The 25,721-nt window shown below is 37.4% G+C and overlaps 1 protein-coding gene across 2 annotated transcripts in view; it reads left to right on the plus strand.

Annotated features, from left to right (window-relative positions):
* The window catches only part of ITGA8 (integrin subunit alpha 8), a 203,687-nt gene that overhangs the window by 117,927 nt on the left and 60,039 nt on the right, over nt 1-25,721 (plus strand). For both annotated transcript variants that reach the window (XM_023223234.1, XM_023223233.2), the window contains 3 exons: nt 4,736-4,828; nt 10,730-10,809; nt 16,364-16,444. In XM_023223234.1, the coding sequence (XP_023079002.1) occupies nt 4,736-4,828; nt 10,730-10,809; nt 16,364-16,444 (254 nt within the window). The remainder of the gene's footprint in view (nt 1-4,735; nt 4,829-10,729; nt 10,810-16,363; nt 16,445-25,721) is intronic.

Raw genomic sequence — 25,721 nt, forward strand, 5'->3', positions numbered from 1 at the left:
AGATACTTACATGCAGATAATGCATTAAACAAACAAAAACGAAGTTTGAGAGTGTTTTGTTTTTAATATTCTGTTTTATTTCAGTTCCCTTCTTGTCACTCCACCCCCGACTTTGCTTAACAAAGGACCTATTCTAAAGTGTTCTTTTAGCAAAACATCCAGTTTATTGTTGGTTTTGTTGCATAGAAAACACAGGAGAGCACTTAGGATTCTATCTTTGGCTGTAAACATTACAAGGGACATTATCTGTAATCTCTCGAACGATCCCTTCACTACTTTTTTCTCCGTCAATTTCCCTTTGGCAGAGACTTCCCTCGGTCTTTGAATTTTACGTGACTAAGCCACATTCTAATTTCTTCCTTGTTTTGAAACAGTTTGAGGTTTGTGTACCTTTTGATTTCAACTCAGTTCAACATATTTTAACCATTTTTTCCTCAAGGGGAAAAATTTTAGGCATTATCTGATTGTAAGGTTGGCTATTCTTTTGTTGAAAACATTTGTGTTTTTGGAAAATGTAAATGCTTATTATCTCTTGCTCCAGAAACCTTAGTTGAGCCAGCCTTTATATTTCCTTTGGGTGATTTTTCTCCTTAATTTTTCTGTGAAAAAGGTATATGTGTTTTACATTTATCATCATGATCATCATTATGATTGTAGTAAGATACATATAATATATAATTTATCATTGTAGCCATTTTCCAGTGTACAGTTCAGTGATATTATATTTACATGGTAGTGCCACCATCACCACTGTCCACCTCCAGACCTTTTTCATCATCCCAAACTGAACCTCTGCAACCCTTAAAAATAATTCCCCATTGTTCCTTTCCCCAAGCCCTGGTAAGCACCATTCTACTTTCTGTCTCTGTGAATTTGGTGATTCTAGGGACCTGTTATCATCTCTTCTTCAATCTCTCACAGCTGCCTCACCTTCAGCATGTCTGTATCTAGACTTTTGGTCTTCCCACTCAGACCGCTCTTCCTTTTTTTTTTTTTTTTTAATTGAAATCTTGCTCTGTTGCCCAGGCTGGAGTGCAGTGGCATGATCTTGGCTCACTACAACCTCTGCCTCCCTGGTTCAAGTGATTCTCCTGCCTCAGCCTCCCAGCTAGCTGGAATTACAGGCACCCACCACCACACCTGACTAATTTTAATATTTTTAGTAGAGATCAGTTTCACCATGTTGGCTAGGCTGATCTTGAACTCCTAGCCTCAAGTGATCCCCCAGCCTGGGCCTCCCAAAGTGCTGAGATTACAGGTGTGAGCCACCACATCCAGTTTCCCTTTCATTTTCTATGTACGAGAATGACACCAGCATCCCCTGGCTTCTAACACCTAAGGTGATGCCAGCCTGGATGAGGGTGATGACAGTGACAGTTGGATGGAGAGAAGGATATGAACTAAAGAGATTCTGGACTGAGTCCATCCAACAGCCACCATCACCACCTTCATCCAGGCTGGCATGATCTTTTGCCCAGATTATTGCAACAGTCTTCCTAGTTCATCTTGCCAACTTGTTACCTCTAACCTAGAAAAAAAAATCCATCTTTCTAAATCGCAAATCTGAGCATGGCACTCTCTTCAAATCCTCACTAGCTCTCCATTGCTTTGAGGATAAGATCCAAATCCTTCAGAGGACGCATGAGGCCCTTGATCATATCACTCCCACTTGCCTCCTCAGCCTCATCGCTAAATGCTGACGCTTCCAGCCAGCTTGAATTCCTTTTCCATACCTGTAATGACATGGAGAGCTTGTTCCAGCCATTTCTCCTTCCAACACACTAACTCTGCTCCCTCATCCTCTTTATCTATCTTACTTATTTTCACTTCTTTTCACTCAACCTTCAAACAATAATTGAGACTTAATAAAAATTGAGGCTTAATAATAATTGAGACAATAATAATTGAGGTGGCTAACATTTATTGAACAACTGCTATGAGCTGAGTAATCTTCTGAGTTCTTGAATGTATTTCATTCTTATAACAGCCTTATAGAGAAGCTGCTGTCACTATCCCTGTTTTATAGATAAGAATAAATTAAGTAACATGCCCAAGGTTATACAGCTATTATGTAGTAGAAGCAAGTTCAAAAATCAAACATTAAGTCCAGGTCCCTGTTTGTTTTGTTTTTTTTGTTTTTGTTTTGTTTTGTTTTGTTTTTTTGAGATGGTGTCTCGCTCTGTCATCCAGGCTGGAGTGCAGTGGCGTGATCTCAGCTCACTGCAACCTCTGCCTCCTGGGTTCAAGCAATTCTCCTGCCTCAGCCTCCCTAGCAGCTGGGATTACAGGCGCCGGCCACCATGCCTGGCTAATTTTTGTATTTTTAGCCATGTTGGCCAGGCTGCTCTCAAACTGTTGACCTCAGGTGATCCACCTGCCTCGACCTCCCAAAGTGCTGGGATTACAGACGTCAGCCACCACGCCCGGCTGGAACCCTGTTCTTAACCACTGATATGCACTGCCCCCATCAGCTTAGATGCCACTTCCTCCAGGATGCCTTCTCTGATTGCTTGGATCTATCTATGTGCAGGTCCTCCTTTGTCACACTATTTATTTATCCTATCGTAAAATTTACCCAACTCTACTGCAACTGTGTGTTTCCATTGCTGTTACAATTGCTTAGAATTACTTGTTCCAGTTGTTAAAATAACTAAGAATTCAATAAGGACAAGGGATCTTATTTGTCAGGCCTGGTAAATAGTGGGTACACAGTTAATATTTTCAGTGAAAGAAGAACACTGTAAGAGCTATAAATGGATTTAAAAAAGAATGTCCCTGGAACTGCAGAGGAAAATCATCTAGAAATGTTCAGAAAAAGTTCATTGTTCCTCTTATTGAAGAGAGGAAATAATGCTTAAAAAAAGAAAAAGGGTGGAGGGGATGTGAAAGGGAGAAAAAAATTCTCTGGTTGATGTCAAAGAACTATTTCCAGAAAGCTGGGGAAAAAACTGTACATATAACTTTTAACCTTTAGGTGAGATAAAAAAATATATATTTACTATAGAAACTAAATCCTTGAATTACATTCAAGGGACATTTGAGCAGTTATGAAAGATTTTTCTGGGTTTTGTTTTTTCTGTTTTCATGACTGAGTTAATAATCCCCACACAAAGCCTCTCTGTGTGATTAGGGGTTAGATATGGATCCTTAAGAAACTGAATACATAGTATATCTATCTTTGAGAAGAAAGAATGTTACCACTTTTAACATAACTGTCTTTCAGGATATTTGAAGAGAGGATGTATTAAATTGTGCCTCCAAATATTAGTGATCCATTCCTTTCTCAACAACTAGGACAGATGTTTCCATGTGTCTATCTGGGGAATTCTGGGAGCAGGGTTATATACTTAGTTGCATATTTGTCTGTTTCATTGTAGCCTTCTCTTTTACAAGAAGGTGTCAGTTGTCTCTACTCTGTTGTTTCTGAACCGTCACTTACTTTGTGTCCAAGTGTGCTCTAGACATTAGGACTAGAACAGACACAAAAACCTCTCTGCCTTCTTGAAGCTTATATTCTCAAAGTGTGTGGTTTACCTACAGAATTCTTTAGCTAGATGCCTGGGGAATGTTTCATGTTTTTTGCTTGGGTTTTGGGTTTGGGTTTTTGTTAATAAAATAGAAGGAAATGGAGGATCGTTTCTGAAACTTTACATTATTTTCTTATATAAAATTTCAATAGATAACAGAAAAAGGATTAAAAAAATAAAATTTCAATAGAGCTGACAGATGGATAAATGGTCATTATATTGGGAACCCTCTTCCAAACCTATCACAGGGACTGAAATTCCCCCAAAATTTGCTCCTTTATGAAAGTCCTCGTACTGCAAGCTTATGTTTGGGAACAAGGATGACAGATAATATACTGATGGCATATAATAAGTTAGAATGAAACAATGGAGAAGTGTAAGTAGCTATGGCTACGTGCAGAATGGGACCATAGGGTTTGAGGTATGGAAAAAGAATAGGGTAGAGAGTGAGGAGTGGGTTTCTAAGCAGCTGGGAATAGCATGCAGACATGAAGAGGAGCTGGAAACCAAGGGCAACCATTCCAGAACAAATCTGTATTTCCCCTCTCATCTGCTCAGCCTTGAGAATTTGACCAGTAGATAGCTCCCAGAACCTCTTCTAACTTCAGTTTGTATGAACTCTACTTGGAATAGGATATAGGGGTAGGAAAGGAAATAGGAAGTACTGCTAAACATGAAGGCATTCTCTTTACATCTGAAATAATGAAGAGCGGAAGAAAGTCAATTGCATGATCTCAAAATGGGACCATGGTGTATAGAAATTGGTGTTCAAGGCAATTCTCTGGCAAATGATGATTGAATCTTATGATAATCTATACATATTACGATCATTTTGTTTTTGTAAAGCTTAATAGAATACATTTATTTACTCATGTTTAATAATTTGTGATTTTCATGCTCTGAGTTTCACATTAACATTAGTGAAGATATTGTCTAAACTATTTATATAAATACTATATTATGCGTTGTCTTCCTTAATGAAACACAATAAATATGCTTACCCACCCAATACATTTATTTCTAAAATTTAACTTTTACTTTTCTCTCTCTACTTTCTCTTCTGAGTTAAGAGTCATCAATTACTTTTTTTGCACTGTCACCCTCCTAGGTGTTTGAGATCCAGGGGAGCTCCCAGGCCCCCAGCATGGCTTTTGTGTCAAGATGTCATTTATGCTGCCCCCTGAATCCCCTGTTCTTTCCCATTGTAGGGATTTCGACCACTGAGCTGTGAGTACAAGATGGAAAATGTAACCAGGATGGTGGTGTGTGACCTTGGGAACCCTATGGTGTCTGGAACAAATGTAAGAGAGAACCAGAAATACTGACCGATTTCCTTCTAACTGGACTTTACAGGGAACAAATGGAAAGCTCTCCGGTTACCACTCAGCAACTCAGCACCTAGTAGCAACAACAAATTAGGCAGGAAATTGCCAGAGTAGTGGAATTTCACATTACAGCCTACACAGAGTGAATCATCTCAGGCTACAAACACAGAAAGAGGCAGGCTCTTCTATGCTTTCTCTTTAGACATAACTCTTGCGTGTCGTTTAGTTGCAATAAATCTATGCAGACTTTGTTTTTACTACACATATTTTCTTTAAATACTTTTTATTTGAATTTCAAAAGAAATGCAATGTAAGTTAAAGACTTTAAAAATAACCAACTTAGGACAAAGATTTTAGCAATGGCAATTACATTAACTTTTATTTCGAATATACCTCCTATATAAATATGATTCAGAGTATCTTCATATTTAGAAAGTTATCATAACCCAGTTTTTTAATCAGCTTCACCAAGTTTATATTTTCCATTATCTCACTTTAAGAATTACACAGAAAATTGTAGTTTTATAGCAAGGAGAAAAAATAAAGATTAATAATGATCTCCAACGTGCATGTGAAAAAATAGTTCTTTGTTCTTCTCATCATCATCCTTTTTCTTGTACTTCTCCTTTTTGTTTCCAGGTTTAGGAAATTTCCATTCAGGATTACTTGTGGACAATAAATAAATAAATAATTATATATATTTTTTGGAGATGGAGTCTTGCTCTGTCACCTATGCTCGAGTTCAGTGGCACGATCTCAGCTCACTGCAACCTCTGCCTCCTGGGCTCAAGCGATTCTCCTGTCTCAGCCTCCTGAATAGCTGGGATTACAGATGTCCAACAATATGCCTGGCTAATTTTTGTATGTTTAATAGAGACGGGGGTTTCACCATGTTGGCCTGGCTGGTCTCAAACTCTTGACCTCATGATCCACCTGCCTCAACCTCCCAAAGTGCTGGGATCACAGGCCAATATGTTAATTTTATCCCATTACAGTTAAGTATATGCATGGTAACTGGTAATAAATATTACAGTAAGCAATTATTTTATGAAGTAAAGTCAGAAAAAAATTCTGAACCCTGAAAGTATTAACAAAGCTTACATAAATTGAACATACATAGTCCTCTATTCAAAATTAGATGTTTATGATTACCAGTGAAATAGCCTGTTTGAAAAAAACTTCAAGGAAAGTCATCATAATGTAGGTTTGTATTAAAACAGCTTCCCAGAGTTTATTCCAAAGAGTGCTAGTCCCCTGAGAGCAGCCTTGAAAAGGGCATTCTATGGTCACTGTTGAATGTCACGTTCTTCCTTGGAAGATTCAGGTATGTATTTACATTTTTAAAAATGCTGATAAGTCTTTCAGTTAATAAACCTTTTAGCCTGATGTTTCATACTTTTGCTTGAGCATTTGAAACTTTTCTCAAGTTACAATATTATGCTAGAATGATATTTTTGCTTTTTTATGCTATAATGTTGCCTCGATCTTGGGTATTCAAAAATGTGCTGAAAGTATAGTAAACTCGCTTCGTGGGGCAAAAATAAATACATTTGTCAATGACAAGTACATTCCTATGACAGATTATTATTGGTGATCATAGATTGATTGTCCTCTAGGTTATAAACTCAGCAGTGGCACGAGGGGAGCTTTTTAATGTTATTTTATTGAATTTTCTAAACAACCCTGTGAGTCAAGTATTTATTTTATGGATGAGAAAATTGAAGCTCAGAGAAGTTGAATGAATTGGTCAAAGCCTGACAGTGGTAAAGGTTAGAACCAAGATTCAAACCAAGCCTTACCGCAAAGCCCGTGTTCTATCTGGTCTGCAACATGGTGAAAAGCCCTTGGATAAAAACGAATGAGTAACAGATGAGACTTTAAAATGAAGCATTGAAAGAGAGAATGGGATGTCTACACTGAGATATTAGAACATTTTTCACTATCATAGTCCTTTTATCTGAAAGCTAATGAATCGTTTTGCTAGTTTTTGAGAAAAATCCAACCACCTATTTTATTTTATTTTATTTTATTTTATTTTATTTTATTTTATTTTTTATTTTATTTTATTTTGAGATGGAGTTTCACGCTTGTTGCCCAGGCTGGAGTGCAATGGCACGATCTTGGCTCACCACAACCTCTGCCTCCCGGGTTCAAGCGATTCTTCTGCCTCAGCCTCCCGAACAGCTGGGATTACAGGTGCATGCCAACGTGCCAGGCTAATTTTGTATTTTTAGTAGAGATGGGGTTTCTCCATGTTGGCCAGGCTGGTCTCGAACTCCTGGCCTCAGGTGATCCACCTGCCTTGGCCTTCAAAAATGCTGGAATTACAGACGTGTCCCACCGAGCCCAGCATCAATGGCCTAATTTAATATGAAGAGGGTTACCTAAGACAAAAGAGAAATGAATTGAGGTGGTAGCTAACAAGTGTTAGCATTTGTAGATGGTGGACCACTCGTTCCTTTTTCAGTATTAGAAGTGTTACAGCTAGACCAGAGGTCATCTAAGGATAATCTTGAACAAAACTGGCCACCAGTATCATTCAAAGTGGAGGAAAAATGGCAGTGGTCTTAACCACAAATGTGTTTATGTGAAAGGATGTCAATTCATTTTACCAGCAAATAATCTTTACAGGGAAGTAAATTGTTTATATTCATTTATCTCTGAGGTCTATAGAAGAAACCTAATAGCTTTCTTATCTCATTCTTTAATGCCATTAAACACATCAAATTTTATTGCATTCTGTTTTGTTATAAAACACTTTGATTTATATTCTTCTTCATTTTGCACTTTAAAAAGAATACTCTCAGTGGGTTGTGGTAAAATTCCAAATGGAAAAGCAGTGCTAAAGATTTTAAAAGCATCATAAATTGCCAGGAATATTTAGTTCTATCTAATATCTTTTGAAAATCATTTTCAAGTGACTTTGTATTTTAACTTAACAAAATATTCAAGGTAGTATTCCGAAGTTTTACTTCTGATTTTTAAATAGTAAAGTCATTTCCATAGAGTAGCTATAGTAATATAAGATATTTATATGCCAATAAGATTCATAACAAGTTGCAAATTTTCTCATGGAAAAAATTTTTTTAAATGGTGGGGTCAATGAAAGTGCTTTAAAATCAATGCCATGAGATCTGGTGTTTGGTACTAGTTAAGGACACATGCACCTCTTACTAATATGAAATTGTCACATCTTCAATGATCTTTGTCCCAGGCTGATTGTTCTATAATGAAAACCAACATTAGGTAGCCTCTATCGCATTACAGTAAGTTTTCTGTCACTAGAAATAAGCAAACAAAAACAAACTCTCATCTTTTGGCAATTTTGGCAATTTTTTTGTTTTGTTTTGAGATGGAGTCTCACTCTGTTGCCCAGGCTGGAGTGCAGTGGCACAATCTCGGCTCACTGCAACCTCCACCTCCCGGGTTCAAGCGATTCTCCTGCCTCTGTCTCCTGAGTAGCTGGGATTACAGGCACTTACCACCACACTCGGCTAATTTTTGTATTTTAGTAGAGACGGGGTTTCATAATGTTGGCCGGGCTGGTCTTGAACTCCTGACCTTGTGATCCGCCCACCTTTGCCTCCCAAAGTGCTGGGATTACAGGAGTTAGCCACCCTTGTGCCCGGCCTCTTTTGGCAAATTTTATTGCACTGCTTCTATAAGCCAGGTTCTAAGCTAGAGTCTGGCAATATAAAGATAAAAACATACAACCTTCACTCAATAAGAAACTCAAAATTAGCAGTGTCATAAGTTGAGTGGTGGAAGAGTGGTAAAAAAGGAGACAGAGAATTAAAAGGAGAACAATTTTGCCTGGTCCAGCCCATAGAATCAGAGAATGTATTGCAGGAGATATCTCCTGTCCCGAGCTTTGAGGCGTGATTTAGGAGTTCTTCAAGTAGAAAAGGCAAGTAAAAGCTAAAAGTCTTCTGAAAAAGAAAGAAGAGGCTAATAGAAAATTGCTCCTTTGGAATTATTAAAAAATTCATCTGGCCAGGTGCGTTGGCTCATTCCTGTAATCGCAACACTTGGGGAGGCCAAGGCGGGTGGATCACGAGGTCAGGAGTATGAGACCAGCCTGGCCAACATGATGAAACCCCGTCTCTACTAAAAATACAAAAAATAGCTGGGCGTGGTGGTGCACCTATAATCCCAGCTACTCAGGAGGATGAGGCAGGAGAATCACTTGAACCCGGGAAGTGGAGGTTGCAGTAAGCTGAGATCATGCCACTGCACTCCAACCTGGGTGACAGAGCAAGACTCTGTCTCAAAAAAATTAATTAATTAATTTAATTTAATTAAATAATCCTTGCTGGGGCATAATGCCTTATAATTAAGACACAACTGGGTTTAAATACGGGCTATACCTTTTATCAGCTGTGATATTTTGAGCAAGTCACACTGAAATGAGAAAACACCTACCTATAGGAGTGTTTGGAGCAATGAATGATATGACAGATGTAAAGCCCTTAGGACGGTACGTGATTTGAAGCACATTCGGCAAAGGCTGGTGAACTGGTGCTGCTGATTTATGACAAAAGAGATGATTTATTATTAGTTCATATTATTAGTGATTCACATGAATGTGGGTTTTTGTTAATGGTTTGATTCTGATACCATAGTGGCCGTGACAACAGATTTGAAAGTTAGCTTGCAGGGATTTAAATTCTAGCTCTGTGGTTTATTTGCACTGCACCTGGAGCAAGGTACTTCATCTCTCCAATCCTCAGGTTGCTGCTCAATTGTATAATGTCAGCAACAACAGCCCCTACCCCAGAGTGCTTTTGGGGATTACATGAGATCATGTGTGTAAGGCATAGTACAGTGCTTGGAAGAGTACGTAACACAATATTACAGATGTGTTAACTATTGTTTTTACTTCCTTATTTATATCACCATTGAATTTATTTTCCCCATGTTTTTATCTATTTAAAGGTTATGAAAATAATAAAAGCAGTTTTAAAAATTTGGAAAAATTTAAAAGGAAAAAATAATCCATATAACTGTAACCTCAACTAGAACATATTATTCTGAAACATTTTCCTATAATACATCCACGCTCCTGTACTGTAGAAGAATTTTGTGATTTGTAGACTTTTAAAACCATAGCTGAGGAGCATTGCACATAAACATTGTAACCTTCATTCATTGTTGATCGTTATTACATTAGAAGCATTTTCCATATTGTTGCGTTGACTTCACAGCTATAATTTCAATGACTACATAAATGTCCGTCAAATAGAAGCATCATAGTTTTCTAAGTCAATTTCTGGCCAGGTGTGATGGTTCATGCTTGTAATCCCAGCACTTTGGGAGGCCAAGGCAGGAGGACTGTGTGAAATCAGGAGTTCAAGACCAGACTAGACTCTGTCTCTACAAATAACAAAAAAGTTAACCAGGTGTGGTGGTGTGCACCTGTGGCCCTTGCTACTTGGGAGGCTGAGAAAGGAGGATCACTCGAGCCCAGAAGTTGAGGCTGCAGTGAGCCATGCTCGCACTACTGCACTCCAGCCTGGGTGATGGAGCGAGACCCTGTCTCAGTCAATCAATCAATCAATCAATCAATCAATAAGTGCTCATGTATTTGGATTATTTTCAATTTAACACACAAAAAGGTGGCAGGAGAAGAGGCAATACACAACTAAATGGAGAAAGACAACCAATCTGTACTGTAACCTGAATCTTCTGGGGCCTGCAGTTCATTGCATGACTTCTCTCGACTCTCAGCCACCTGGGTTAGAAGCAGAACAAAGGAGAGAGTTACAGTGATCCAGGGTGGGGTTTTGCAGGAATGACTTACAAAATATTTTGATGTTGTGTACAAGCTACTCTCATGTAATAACTTTGTGTCCTGTGTGATTTTATTTTATTTTTTAGTATTCCCTGGGCCTCCGATTTGCAGTTCCACGTCTCGAGAAAACAAACATGAGCATTAACTTCAATCTCCAAATCAGAAGGTTAGACCTTTACCTGCCTTTGTTATTGACAGCACTCAACAGAAAAGAGATCCACAGTGAAATGATGCCACCTGTCAAGGTCCTTGGCCTTAAAAGCTCATCTGAAATTAGAACCCAGACTTTCACAGCCCATTTATTCTTTGTTTTCCTCAATTATTTCAGTAATTTCAACATTTTAGGGGTTTTGAAAAAGAGATTAAATTATACAGACCAAGTTATGAGATAGCAAAATTTTGTCCTGGGCACCCTCCCACCTGCTTTACTTCCCGTTTTCCTCATTCCAAAGCGCATGTCTTTCCCCACTCTAACTCCATGCTCTCAGCTGGGCATCAGCTAGTCCCTGAGAACAAAATCTGTGCAAAAAAAGCATAGATTTTGCATTGGCAATCCTGAAGTCTCTTCAGTTTCCAAGAATGAATGAATCTCTGATGGCTTACCTGTGAGCACTGTGGCAGGATGCAGGTGAGATACTCTATTTTGAGGGCAAACCCTTCTCAAGCAATGATAAGCCAAGCCATATAGGTAGCTGCCTCTCTTTTCTAAGGCTGACACTGTTTGAGAATTCACCTGTGACTTCACCTTCTTACCACCTATTCTGTTTGCTCCTTCGTGGCTGAAAATAATATTTTGTGAAAAAGAAGACCTGAAGAAAGGAGTGTGGCATTTGGACTGGGGCTTCCAGCTGTGAACTTAAACCCTTTAACTGGGCGATGGAATCAGTTGAATGGCTCTAGACCCATATTAAAAGGAAATTGAATGGAAAGTAACATACAATATAATATAAGATAGTATAGTATATACTAGTACAGCTTATGAAATGTTCCTTTCAATAAGTATAAATATGTGTAGTAAGATGTCTAGTGAGATGTAAATATTTTTTGTGGTCTGCAGCTTTAAAAGTTTGAAAAACACTGATATAAACAGGACATGCAAGCCTTCTGTATTTATTTATACCGTGCCTGGCATGTTGAACCCTTGCTCTATTAAATGAATATGAAGTCAGTATCCACAATTTGAGTCTCAAACACTAGTGTGCAAGATGGTTAATTTCTACGTTTATCTTAATATCTTGCAAGAAGTATCATTAGAGTGTGACAACTTTTAGAATGACTCCATGCAATGGATTACTTTTTAAATAACTCCTTCAGCAAAAGGCTTAAGATTTTTAAAAAATATATAAAGTCTGTAAGAATGTAGCAGATTTTTAAAATCCACAACGCATGTCACAAATTACTCTCCCACCCCAAACTCTGTGATAGATTTCTAGGGAGGAAGGTTTTCTCAACTTACCTTAGGTGTTCATTTCTGACCTTAATGAAATCTTTCTTGAATTTAACTTAGACATTTTCTGCTGAATTTTAGGTTTTTTAAATCTGGATAAAATTTAGTGATGGGATACAGATGGAATGAACTCTTCCATAATATTCCTTCATTTTACCAAAAGCATGTTAAATCATTTCTTTGTATCTATAAAAATATATTAAAGGTTTAGGAAGCCCTAAATATTTTTACTTTGGAAATCTTCTGTTGATATTGCTAAGTATCTTAAGAAAAATACAACAAAAACAGAAACAAAAAACAGACAACATGTCTTGGCAAAGTACCACCATCCCTCCAGACAGTAACCTGAAGTTTCTATTCCTCTCCATCATTGTCTGTGCCATTGATCCTCCACTGACATGAAGCTTTGTGTCACCTGGGGAAAGATACATCTCTGATAAAATACACAACCTTTGTATAGAAAGGAAGTCTGGTACAAAGCAAATTCATTGATATTTCCTCCTCACTCTTGGTTGAAGTTACAAAAGAGAATGGATGCAATTAGTAGTTCATCTAAGAAGCAAAAGACACTAGGTAGTGTTCTAGAGGCCTTCCCCAAGTCCATCCTGTAGATCATCATTTAAATAATGAATTCAGTAATGAAGTGCCGAATTAGCTGTAAAATAGAAATGGCCACATTCTTAACATTCCCCTTCATCTAAAACAAAGGGTCATGACTTATTACATTCCATTTCTACTCATGACTATTTTAACATTACCCTAAAAAAATATAAAAATGCAGAAATGCAGAAAGAATTGAAATATACCTATAGCATTAAATTCCCAAAACATACATTATAGGTATAAAAGCAAGAATACAGTGTTTGAGGCCGGGCATGGTGGATCACGCCTGTAATCCCAGCATTTTGGGAGTCCAAGGCAGGTGGATCACTTGAGGTCAGGAGTTCGAGACCAGCCTAGCCAACATGGTGAAACCTTTTCTCTAATAAAAGTACAGGGGCCAGCCTGTATTCCCAGCTTCTCTGGAGGCTGAGGCTGGGGAATCACTCGAACCCAAGAGGCGGAGGTTGCAGTGAGTCAAGATTGCGCCACTGCACTCCAGCCTGGGTGATAAGAGTGAGACCCCATCTTAAAAAAAAAAAAAAAAAAAGAATACAGTGTTTGAGTAACACACTGTAAAAATTCAGTTACTAGGGTATTTGAGAGCTGAGCATTTATCTGCATGGTTTGCTGGCTGACTCCAAAGCTGTAAATAAGGATGTAGATGGATGGTTTTGCATTTGGTTTAAATGTGTTTAAACCAAAAATAAATTAAACCAAATGTTCTGAAGTCTAAACTCTTACAGGCATATATTGACTGCCATGACCTGCATTTAATGAATCCCTTTTCCACAAATAGAAGTCAAGAGAGAAATGGGCTTTATATGTTAATAAACTTAAAGTATTTCCTGTTACCAAATATTTGCATTAAGCGATCTCTCCATGCCCTCACTCTACATGACATAAACATTTTCCTCCCTGTGTCCAACAGGTCTCAGATTGCAGTTGCCACATACAAACAGGTCTTGGTAACCATCTCAGAGTTGCTTCCTTAGTAATGGTGAGATGAATACTGTGTTATCTTTGCTGACATTCCAAAGACCGCAGAAAGCATAGAGGGGATGTTAGAATATAGGAAATAGGAAATAGTAAGGAAAAAGAAAATAGCATCCGAGTAATAACATGAAAAACAAGTCTATCCATAGTATATAACATAGGGTGCAGTTGTAGAGAGGAAATTCATCATTCCTTGTGTAGAACCAGCAACAACAGTTTAAGTAATTCAGCTTCCATGGCGGTGATGGATGGCATGTTTGGATATAGCAGTGGTATTAGTGAGGGAGCTTTCCTTTCAGGAAAGAGGTCAAGGAAGCATCCAAGTTATTTATCAAGACTGGTTCCTTTCTTACCAGGAGATTTTACTGACACCACTGGTATGCAGTAGCAAGTGTCATGGCAAGTCTGTGTGACAAAAGATGATTTTGATTAGCCGACCAGAAGGTCTGGACTTAGAGTCTGCTGCTGTTCTTGCCGCATTTCAAAACAGCCTCTAAAAGCCTAGTGTTAGATTTGTTTTCAAGGATGATTTCAATGTTCAATGTCTATTTACATATTCACAGTATTGTGGGTAATGGGAAGTGTGTTATTTAAACCACTTGGGAAGAAAATACAATAGAATTATGCAATAACTTATATGAAACTTTGTTTTTCCATAATTCTAATTTCCACAGCTGCCAAGCAGTAGTGAACTAGAAATAGAAAAAAGTCTGGTTAATCTGTGGCACAATTATATTTAAATTTCCAAACTAAAGAATTACTCATAATATATTTAGAACCATAAAGTCTACAATAAGTAAAATTACTTAATTACTTCTTAGTGGTTAGAATTCAGAATACTGCCTTTAAAACACATACAGACATTTTTTTAGTTGACTGATCCTCCCCAGATGTGATCTTAATAAAATGGCCTGGAAACTGGGGTTCAGCCTCTGGAACAAGTCCCTTAAGCTCAGTCACGGGTTTAGTGGCGATGCTCCATTCCAGGAAATGAGCCTGACATTTGCCTGTTTATATCTTTTATGTGTGGTTGCAGTTTAAGTTGTCTTATCAGTATATACAATCGGCCAGGACTTTTCAAAAGCATCATGGGAACAATTCTGCCTCCTCCTGCTTTGAAAGCAGAATTTTATCATATCCTTTCCAGCTTTCACATTTGGAAAGCTTCAAAAGCTAGTCAGAACCTATCCCATTACCATCCTCTTGGTGCTAGAGCTTGTCCATCGAATCAGAGTGAGATTTGATGACAAAAAAAGAGTACGCCTTCTCTACCTAACGACACCTGAATATAAACATGACCTGTTAGTGATGATGTGGCTGTGTCTCGGTTTGCTAAAAGCTGCCTAAGTTTTTCGTGACTTCAGTAAAAGCATAATTAGGATTATAAAATGCAGATGGAAGCTGCCTTCAAAACCCAGTTACTGGTTGAGACTCTTTGTGAAGTATGTTTTATTTTCCTCATAGCACATGCATTTTGAAACCCATGCATTTTTAAAAGTTGTTTCATATCTAATTATACTTGCTGGAGAGAAAAAACCCCAGCAAACTTAAAAAATAATTTTGCCACTGTTCAAAGGAGTATTGTTAAACACACACCTTCTATCTAGACACTCTTAATGCATTTTGTAAATATCCATGTCATCTCCTAATTGCCTGTTTATGAACTGCCCAACTTCCTTGGGTCTATATTCAGGGCATTGTGGGTAATGAAAAGTGTGTAATTTAAACTGGTCTTTTAAAATACCCTCCAACTCCTTGTCCTAGTTATCTGGTGAGTATGCAGTGAATATATGCTTATTTTAATACTAACTTAAGAAATAACCCGTAAGGAAGATGAAATTGCTGCCAAGCCAATGTATGGTATGATGCATCCCAGAGCCAAACACAAATGCTGTTTTGATTATGGGTTTCTCTGCATTATTCATGCCAGCTCTTCTCTTTATTAGCAAGGAAAATCAGGAGTTGGCTGTGCTGTCACTTCCTATTTAATGGGCAATGAACATGATATGCACAGAGTTGTTAAGGAATTTGTCCAAGGTAGAAGTTGCAAAATGAACTCAGTTCAATACCTTTTTGGTTTAGCTGTTTTAAAAAGTGTTGTTTTGGCCAGGCATGGTGGATCGCGCCTGTAATCCCAGCACTTTGGGAGGCTGAGGTGGGCGGATCATGAGGTAGAGAGATCGAGACCATCCTGGCCAACATGGTGAAATCCCATCTCTACTATAAATACAAAAATTAACTGGGCATAGTGGCATGTGCCTGTAGTTCCAGCTACTTGGGAGGCTGAGGTAGGAGAATCGCTTGAATTGGGGAGTCAGAAGTTGCAGTGAGCTGAGACTGAGCCACTGCACTCTAGTCTGGCAACAGAGGGAGACTCCATCTCAAAACAAAACAAAACAAAACAAAACAAAAAAGAAGTGTCAGTGTCTCTAGATATCTATTGTATTTCTAGATAAAGTGTCTCTTCATAGATAGTTGTTACATTACTATTGATCCTCAAAGATCTTAGCATTTCTCTGTACAAATGGTTACGATTTTGGAGAATGAATACACTTGTTTCCTGAATGATCAGGTTAGTAATGTGTGTTGCTCCTGTGATATACGGAATGTTTATGATCATATATTGTAATAATACATCTGAGCAGATAGATTTAAATCACATGTCCCTGTGTTTTAGTTCCAACAAGGACAATCCAGACAGCAATTTTGTGAGCCTGCAAATCAACATCACTGCTGTAGCGCAAGTGGAAATAAGAGGGTAAGTAGTAAGCAACGCATTGTAATAGTATATAGCCTTCTGTATGTAGGGTTAAGATAAAATACTAGTGAAAATGATGTGGAATTTTCCTGATGCATTAGAGATCACAGTTCATTTTGGATATTAATTTTCACTCTTTTCTACTGATTGTTATTAGCTTTCCATTGGAAAGCAGAGTAAACCCTAAATAATAATTAACTCCAAGAATATCAAAACAAGAAATCACTTTATGCCGGGTGTGGTGGCTCATGTCTGTAATCCCAGCACTTTGGGAGGCCGAAGTGATCAGATCACCTGAGGTCAGGAGTTTGAGACCAGCCTAGCCAACATCGTGAAACCCCGTCTCTCCTAAAAATACAAAAATTAGCCAAGCGTGGTTGTGGGTACCTGTAATCCCAGCTAAGCAGGGGGCTGAGGCAGGAGAATCACTTGAACCCGGGAGGCAGAGGTTGCAGTGAGCCAAGATCGTGCCATTGCACTTCAGCCTAGGTGACAAGAGTGAAACTCCGTCTCAAAAAAAAAAAAAGAAAGAAAGAAAGAAATCACTTTATTCCCCAAATTGACAGTGTAGTAATCAAACTATAAAAACCGGTTGATAAGAAGCCAGATAAAATAGACAACCATGTGATTCCCTGAAAAAAAGTCTCAATTCTCCAATAATTATTTTAGCTTAATGACATTTTAGCCTTACCACGCCACATCTGGAGTTTAATAAATGACTTACTCTCAGATGCAAGGGTCGATTGGATCTATATTTTATATTTTTTTTCTTTGGTCCTATTCTTTAAGGAAGGTGCCAATAAGCAATCAATTGAGAGACAGGGGGAAAAGGGTCAAGGAAATGACAACCAGCTGCAAAATCCATGCCTGGGGGAAAAAGAAATCAGAAATGGGTTGTGTGTAGTTCTTATCTTGAATGAAGTTGGACTTCGTTGATTTTTTTTTTTTTTTTTTTTTTTTTTTCTGATGATGATTCTGGTTTTTCAGAACAATCCCGGATTTGGCTAAAAATGTCAACTGGTATTTTGGACCAAGTTGTCACTGGGGTTCCAGAATCCTGGTTTCCTTCCTTTTCCACGGTGGTTTACAAGCTTCCGTGATGACAGCTGGTATTTTTGCAGCAGAGCCAGTGCTGCCATGGGTCCTGCCCTGCTGTCCTGGTGCCGCTGGGACGCCCCCTATCGGATTAGAGAATAATAGCAATGTCTAACATGTACTGTTCCTTTCTGGGTGCTACTCCAAGTTAGCCCATCTTAAAATGAACTAGTATCCTCCTTGTACAGGTGAGATAATTGCGGCCCAAGGAGTTGAAGGTTAAACTAGAAAATGCCAGAATGTAAATATAGGCAACTGTCTCCAGAGCTCATGCTTTGAAATGATCATGCTATCTATCCTGCCTGGGATATTGTTTTTTGAAACTTATCTACATAAAATCATATTCTATGTATGTTTCTGATTTTTTCCATTCAAACCAATGTTATTGAGATTCATTTTAGTGCACATGCCTGTAAGTCATTTATGTTAACTGCCTGAGTGTTACATTGTAAAACTGTATCATAGTTTATCTTATTTTACTTTATTTTGAGACTGGGCCTCACTCTGTCACCCAGGTGGATCTCGGCTCACTGCAACCACCACCTCCTGGATTCAAGTGATTATTGGGCCTCAACCTCCTCAGTAGCTGGGATTACAGGCATGCACCATGCTTGGCTAATTTTTGTACTGTTAGTAGAGACAGGGTTTCACCATGTTGACCAGGCTGGTCTCAAACTCCTGCCTTCAAGTGAATCTGCCCGCCTCAGCCTCCCAAAGTGCTAGGATTATTACAGGCCTGAGCCACCATGCCTGGCAAAAATATACCATAATTTATTTATCTATTCTACTCTTGATGAAAATGCAAGGCTTTTATTATTTACCTTTTTGCAATTGTTTTTTGTACATATCTTCCAGTCACATGGAGAAGAATGTCAGCAGAGGATATGCTTAGAAGTGGAAATTCAGGATGAGAGAGTAGGCTCTGTTTAACTTTACGACATAATACCAAAGTCTTTTTCGAAATGCTTATGCCAAATTACACTCCCATAAGAAGTGGGTGAAGTTTCCGTTTCCTCACGCTGTCAGCTAACTCTCAACATGATCAGGTTTTTGAGCCAGAATGGTGGATAAGAAATGGTACCTTACTTTAACTTGCAGTCCCCTGGTACACAATACCAAAAAGAGTTTGGTGTTACGTATTTTTAGTAAAGATGGGGTTTCGCCATGTTGGCCAGGCTGGTCTCGAACTCTGGACCTCAGGTGATCCACCTGCCTTGGTCTCCCAAAGTGCTGGGATTACAGGCATGAGCCACCACACCCAGCCTTTTTTGCACATAGTTCTACTAAAAGAGTTGACTTTTTCTCATTAGTGTACAGAAATTCTTTTCTATTCTAGAGTTTAGGCACTAATCCTTTATCAGTTACAAAGATTGCCAGTATCTTTCAACATTTTATGGAGTTTGTGGGGTTTTTGAAAAGTCAGATTTATTGGAAAATAAATTACATAAAGTAAAATTCGTCCTTTTTAGGTGTCTAATTGAAGAAGTTATGACATCAAAAGAACATACAATATAGAACAGTACCATCACTCCACATAGTTCTTTTGGACTACTTTATAATCAACCCTTCCCCACCCCGAGACTCTGGCAACCTTGGCCTATTTTCTTTCACTGTAGTTTTGCCTTTTTCCATCTATAATGTCATGTAAGTCATTGAGAATGATGCTGCCTTCTTCCACCTAACCTAATGCACTTGAGAAACATCTATGTTCTTGGATGTATCAGTAGACAATTTCTTTATATATATATACTTTTTTTATTATTATACTTTAAGTTCTGGGATACATGTGCAGAATGTGCAGGTTTGTTACACAGGTATACACGTGCCATGATGGCTTGCTGCACTCATCAACCCGTCATCTACATTAGGTATTTCTCCTAACGTTCTCCTAACCCTCCACTCTCTGACAGGCCCTGCTCTGTGATGTTCCCTTCCCTATGTCCATGTGTTCTCATTGTTCAACTCCCACTTAGGAGTGAGAACATGTGGTATTTGGTTTTCTGTTCCTGTGTTAGTTTGCTAAGAATGATGGTTTCCAGCTTCATCCATGTCCCTGCAAAAGACATGAAATCCTTTTTTTATGACTGCATAGTATTCCATGGTGTATATGTGCCACATTTTCTTTATCCAGTCCATCATTGATGGGCATTTCGGTTGGTTCCAAGTCTTTGCTATGATGGTTTCTCTTTACTACTGAGAAGTATTCCATTGTATGGATGGACGTCCAGTGAATTGTTCATCCATTCACTCGTTCGTGAACATTTGAGTTGTCTCCAGTTTGAGCTATAAAGAATAAAGCTGCTATAAGTATTCATGTGCAGATCTTTGTTGGAATATTTGCTCTCACAAATGTAATTACTGAGTTGTATAAGTGTATCTTTACAGGAAACTGTGCAACTGTTTTCCAAAAAGGCTATACTGTTTCCATTATTCACTCCCATCAGTCATGCATGAGAGTTGTAGTCATGCGCCATTTTTGCCAGCATGTGCTTTATGTTGGTTTGTATTTAGTCATTCTAGTAAGCTTATAGTGTACTGCTGAGTTTTTAGTTTTCATTTACTTAATGACTAGTTACATTGGGCAACTTTTCAGTGCTTATTTGCCATCAATATCTCATTTTTGGTGAAGTGTCCCTTCAAATCTTTTACCCATTTATTGGGTTTTCTGTCTCCTTATTATCGAGTTGTAGAAGTTCTTTGTATATTCTGGATACAAAGCCATTTACCAAATATGTGTCCTGTGATTATTTTCTCCCAGTATACAGTTTGGGTTTATATTTCCTTAATAGTGATGTTCAAGGAGCAAAAGTTTGATGAAATCCAGTTGATTAATTTTTTAATGGTTTGTGTTCTTTGTGTCCTGATTTGAAATAACGCTGTTCCAAAGTCACAAAGATTTTCACCTGTATATTCTTCTGGAGTTGTATAATTTCAGATTTTACACTTGGAGCTATAATTATAAGCTAATTGTTGTATCTGGTGTGAGGTGAGGGCCCAGGGTTTTTTTTTTTTTTTTTTTTTTTTTTTGAGACAAGGTCTCACTCTATCTCCCAGGCTGGAGTGCAGTGGCGCAATCAAAGCTCACTGCAGCCTCCCACTCCTGGTTCAAGTGATCCTCCCACTGCAGCCTTCCAAGCAGCTGGGACTGCAGGCATGCACCACCATGCCAAGTTAATGTTTAAAAGTTTTGTGGAGATGAGCTCCCACTATATTGCCCAAGCTGGTCTTGAATTCCTGGCCTCAAACAATCTTCCTGCCTCAGCCTCCCAAAGTGCTAGGATTACAGGCATGAGCCACTGTACCTGGCGCACTTTTACACATGAATACCTAATGCCTTGTTGAAAAGACCATTTTTACCCCCACTGAATTACTTTGGCACCTTTGTTGAAAATCCATTATTATATGTGAGAGTCTATTTCTGGATTTGCTATTCTCTTCTATTGTATGTATGTATGTATGTATGTATGGACATCTATCTTTCTAATCTATATAATAATAAGGCTTGAAATATAGGAATGTATCCTGAGATTTTGACAAATTCGTTTGTAAATTCTAGTAGCTTTTTGTTTGCATATTTCCTAGTATCTTCTTTAAAATTATGTTGTCTGCGAATAAAGACTTTTTTCTTATTTCCCCATCTGCATACTCAAAAGTTTATCCAATTATAAAGTTAGAGGGGACAGTCCCCACACAAGATCACCTGCATTTTTCACACCAACTGCAAATTCAGGTGATTCCCAAAACCACCCTCAGTGTCAAAAATTCAGTAGAAGTACACAGAACTCATTGAAAGCTATTACACTTACAGAGATTATTACAGAGAGAAGAGACATTAAAATCAGTCAAGGGAAGAAATACATACTGTGGAATCTGGAAAAGGACCAAACACAGGGCTTCCATTGTTCTCCCCTGTGGAGTTAAGGGATGTTACTTTTCTGCTATTGACATGTGACAATATGCATGGAAGCTTCCCTACCAGGGAAGCTCACCCAAGCCTCAGTGGTCAGAGTTTTTACTGGGGTTCTACGACATAGGCGTGATTGATTGATCATCTGCCCATGTGATTGATCATCTGCCCATATAATTGATCTCAGTCTCCAAGTTGATTGATATGATGTGACCAAAGCTTCCACTTTATATCCCATTGTTGGTCTTTCTGGTATGAACAACCCCCACTCTAAATCATATTGTTGGGATATCTATTGTGATTCAAGGCCCCAGGCAAGCAAAGCTATTCCTATCAGGCATACAATTCCAAGAGCTTAGGCATTACCCCCCAGAAGCTGAGGGCCAAGGCGAGACCTCTTCTTTGACAAGGTTAAATTATTTGTTACATAGTTATGCCTTTCATTTTTTTTTCTTCCCTTATAGCATAGACTAGGAAAATCAGTGCATGATCAATAGAAGTGGTAAAAAGAGATATCCTTGCCTTGTTCTATTTTACAAGAACACCATTCAGCCTTTTACTATCAAGTATGATGCCAGCTGCAGGGATTTTGTAGACACCCTTGATCAAGTTGAGGATGTTCTCTCTTATTTCTACTTTTCTGGAGAATTTTTAACATGAATGTATGTTCAGTTTTTTCAAATGCTTTTTCTGTGTATATGAAGATGGTTAAATTGTTTTCTTTTTTTATCCATTAAAGTGGTGAACTGATTAATTTTTGGTTTTGAATTTTAAACCAAACTTGCATTCTGGAGAAGAAACACATTTAGTCTTGATGACTATCCTTTTTAGATATTCTGGGATTCGACTTGCTAAAATTTTATTAGTGACCTTTACATTTATGTTCGTAAGAAGTACTGATCTGTAGTTTTCCTTTCTCACGATATCTTTTTCTAATTTGGGTATCAGGTGAGTGCTAGCTCCATAAAATGATTTGTGAGTATTCCTTTATCTGCTTTATTTTCTGGAGTAATTCATGTAGAGTTGGTATTATTTATTCCTCAAATATTTGGTAAAATTCAATGAAGACTTCTGAGTCTGGAGGATTTTGTGGGGATTTTTTTGTAGGAAGGTTTTGAACAAGTCAACTTCATTCTTAGATGTAAGGTTATTTATAATACATATTTCTATTTGAATGGGCTATAGTAGTTTCTCATTAAAGGAATTTGTCTATTTCATCTAAGTTGTTACATGTATTGGCATAATGTTGTTCATAATATTCTCTCACTGTCCTTTTAATAGCTGTAGGATTTCTAGTGATGTCTTCTCCATCATTATTGAAATGGGTAGTTTATATCTTCTCCTTTTTTCTTTCTTTTTTTTTAACATTTTCTGATCAGTCTGGCTAGAGTTTAGTGATCTTTTCAAAGAATCCTTTTTTTGTTTTATTAATTTTTCTTTGTTTTCTTTATTTCTTCTTCTTTTTTTCTATTTTATTGGTTTCAGTTTTTCTTGTTATCCTTTCTCGTGCTTTCTTTGGATTTGACTTTCTCTCCCATTTCTAGTTCTTCTATGCAGAAATTTTATGTTTGACTGGAGACTTTTTTTTGTATATAAGCATTTAGAGGTATAAATTTAGCAGCATACCAAAATGTTGATATGTTGGGTTTTTTGTTATAACTCAGCTTAAAATATTTTCTAGTTTTCTTTGTGACTCCTTCCTTAGTCATGAGTTGACTCACTGGAAGTGACTTGTTTGATTTACAGATATTTGGAGCTAATCTAGATGTTTTATTTTTGTTGACTTCTAATTTCATTCTCTTATCTTTCTCGATGAGAAAATTGCTATTTTTAAAAATCAGAGAAAAAAACACAAGTATTATTTTTTACTATCTTATTTTTACATCTTTTCAAAGCTTATAATTAATGTATATGAACTTTTGTCTCCTTCTTTAGGCTTAGTGTATCTTAGTTTTTCTAGCCAAAAATAAGTTGAAACTGTTTCTTAATTCCAAAATAAATTTAAAAATTGGGAAATATTTCTATTTGTTAGGACATAACTTAATCCAAGACAACTAATGGCTGAATATAACTGTCTTTATTCTCAATATCCATTTTATGAGATTAATATTTTCAATATTACTGTCATTACTTACAGTAAAAAAAGAAGGAAATTTCTATTCACTTTTGCCAGTAATCAAAATAGATCATTAAAGTTGGGTTTCTCATATGAATGTGGTTACTTTAATAGCTAGATTAATGTCCAACAATTGGCCACAGTTTATTCACTAAGACTGTGTTAAAATCCTTTTTAGCCATTTACATAGTAAAACTCTTTCCTGCAAATATGCAGCAAAACATTGGTTTCAATGTTTAATACATCAAAGAACAAACAGCTACTGTTTGAAAATCTTCCATGTTCTCTCCCGGAAATTTCTTTTTTTTTTGGTCCGTGGTGTTTATTCTGATGTAATTTATCATGCTTTATTTTAAGCAGTTTGTTATCTACTTTTTTTATAATTAAAAAATAAACAAAAATGGATTTATTTATTTGAGTGGGAAAAAAATACTGAGAATTTTTCCATTTCTTTCAAAGCTAGATAACATCATCTTTAAGCAGATCTGTATGCATTTCGTGGTACAAAGGATCAGTTTAGCACATGTCTGTGAGAAGTAAACTTGGCCACAAGAGACAGCACCACATACACTGAGTTCATGAGGAGTAGTAAGATTGCAGATTTTGTAAAATAATCAAGATTGAATGGGTATGTACTAAAAGAGACCACAAACATGAAAAACTGAGGTTTGCATAGGATACCGTCCACAGCAGGTAGGGTCAAGACTGTTCCATACAATGCGTGGTAGTCTTTGCTATTTGGGAATGATAGGGTTTGAAAACAAGGATTTGAAACAGGATTCACAACACACTACCAAATCCTCAGATTTGAATTTCCTGATTGCGTATATACTTCAACTTACTGAAAACCTAATTCCTTTATTCCAGAGAAATGAAAACTTAAGTTCACACAAGAATCCACAAATAGGAAGGGGGGAGGGGTGGCATTGGGAGTTATACCTGATGTAAATGATGAGTTGATGGGTGCTGACAAGTTGATGGGTGCAGCACACCAACATGGCACAAGTATACATATGTAACAAACCTGCACGTTGTGCACATGTACCCTAGAACTTAAAGTATAATAATAAAAAAAAAGGCATCATAAGGAAAAAGAGATTAAGAAAGATGATATTCAGGCTGCAAACCTTAAAAAAAACAAAAAAGAATCCATAAATAAATCTTTATAGCAGCTTTGTTAATAATGGCCAGAAATTGCAAACAGCCCAAATGTCCTTTGACGGGTTGATAGTTAAACAAATTATGGTACATCCATCCCATAGAATATCACTCAACAATAAACAGGAATGAACAATCGACAGAAGGACCTTTAGGGAAGTATGCAGAGTCAAAAAAGCCAATACCAAAAGATTGCATCCTGTATGATTCCAATTATATAACATTCTTGAAATGACAGAATTATATAAACAAGGAACAGATTAGTGGTTGCCAAGAAATATGGAGGAGATAGGGACAGAGGGAAGTGGATGTTCCTGTAAAAGGGGGTCTTTGTGGTGATAGAAGTGTTCTTGACTATGTCAATGACAATATTCTGGTTGTGATATTACATACAATATCACATTTTGGTTTTGCAAGCTGTTACAATTGGGGAAACTGCTAAATAGTACATGGAATCTCTCCATATTATTTCTTACAACTACATATGAATCTACAATTATCTCAAAATAACATTTAATTTAAAAAAAACCTAATTCCTTGCTTCTCCCAAAATGCATTTCTCATGTTTGTTGTTACCATTAACGGTACCCCAGTCTTCTTCCTATCTGAGGGTCTCACTGGGATAATGTTCTAGCTTCCATCTTAGGATGGAAGGGTATGCAGTGAGGGTTGTAAGATTACCACACAGGCTGTTCAACCTAGGCAAATTACTTCAATATATTCTGTGTTGCTTGCTTTCTTCCTTCTTTCTAAAAAATTCTCTTTGAAAACCATGAACACTGATTTAGTTGAGATCTTTAGAGAACCATTCTTTACCATGGTTTCTCTGGATTTGAAGTAGTCTTCAGTGGGTAAATAACTGAGTTTTGTGATCTATGCTTTTTAAATAATTTTGATATGATGTTTTGATAGATTATGTGTTTCTTCATAGACTTCTATTTGATTTTTTGTTACAGAACTATGCCAGGAAATTTAAGTCATCTTCACTAAATACCACTGCA

Source organism: Piliocolobus tephrosceles, chromosome 9, assembly GCF_002776525.5.
Source record: "Piliocolobus tephrosceles isolate RC106 chromosome 9, ASM277652v3, whole genome shotgun sequence".
NCBI classification, from domain to species: domain Eukaryota; kingdom Metazoa; phylum Chordata; class Mammalia; order Primates; family Cercopithecidae; genus Piliocolobus; species Piliocolobus tephrosceles.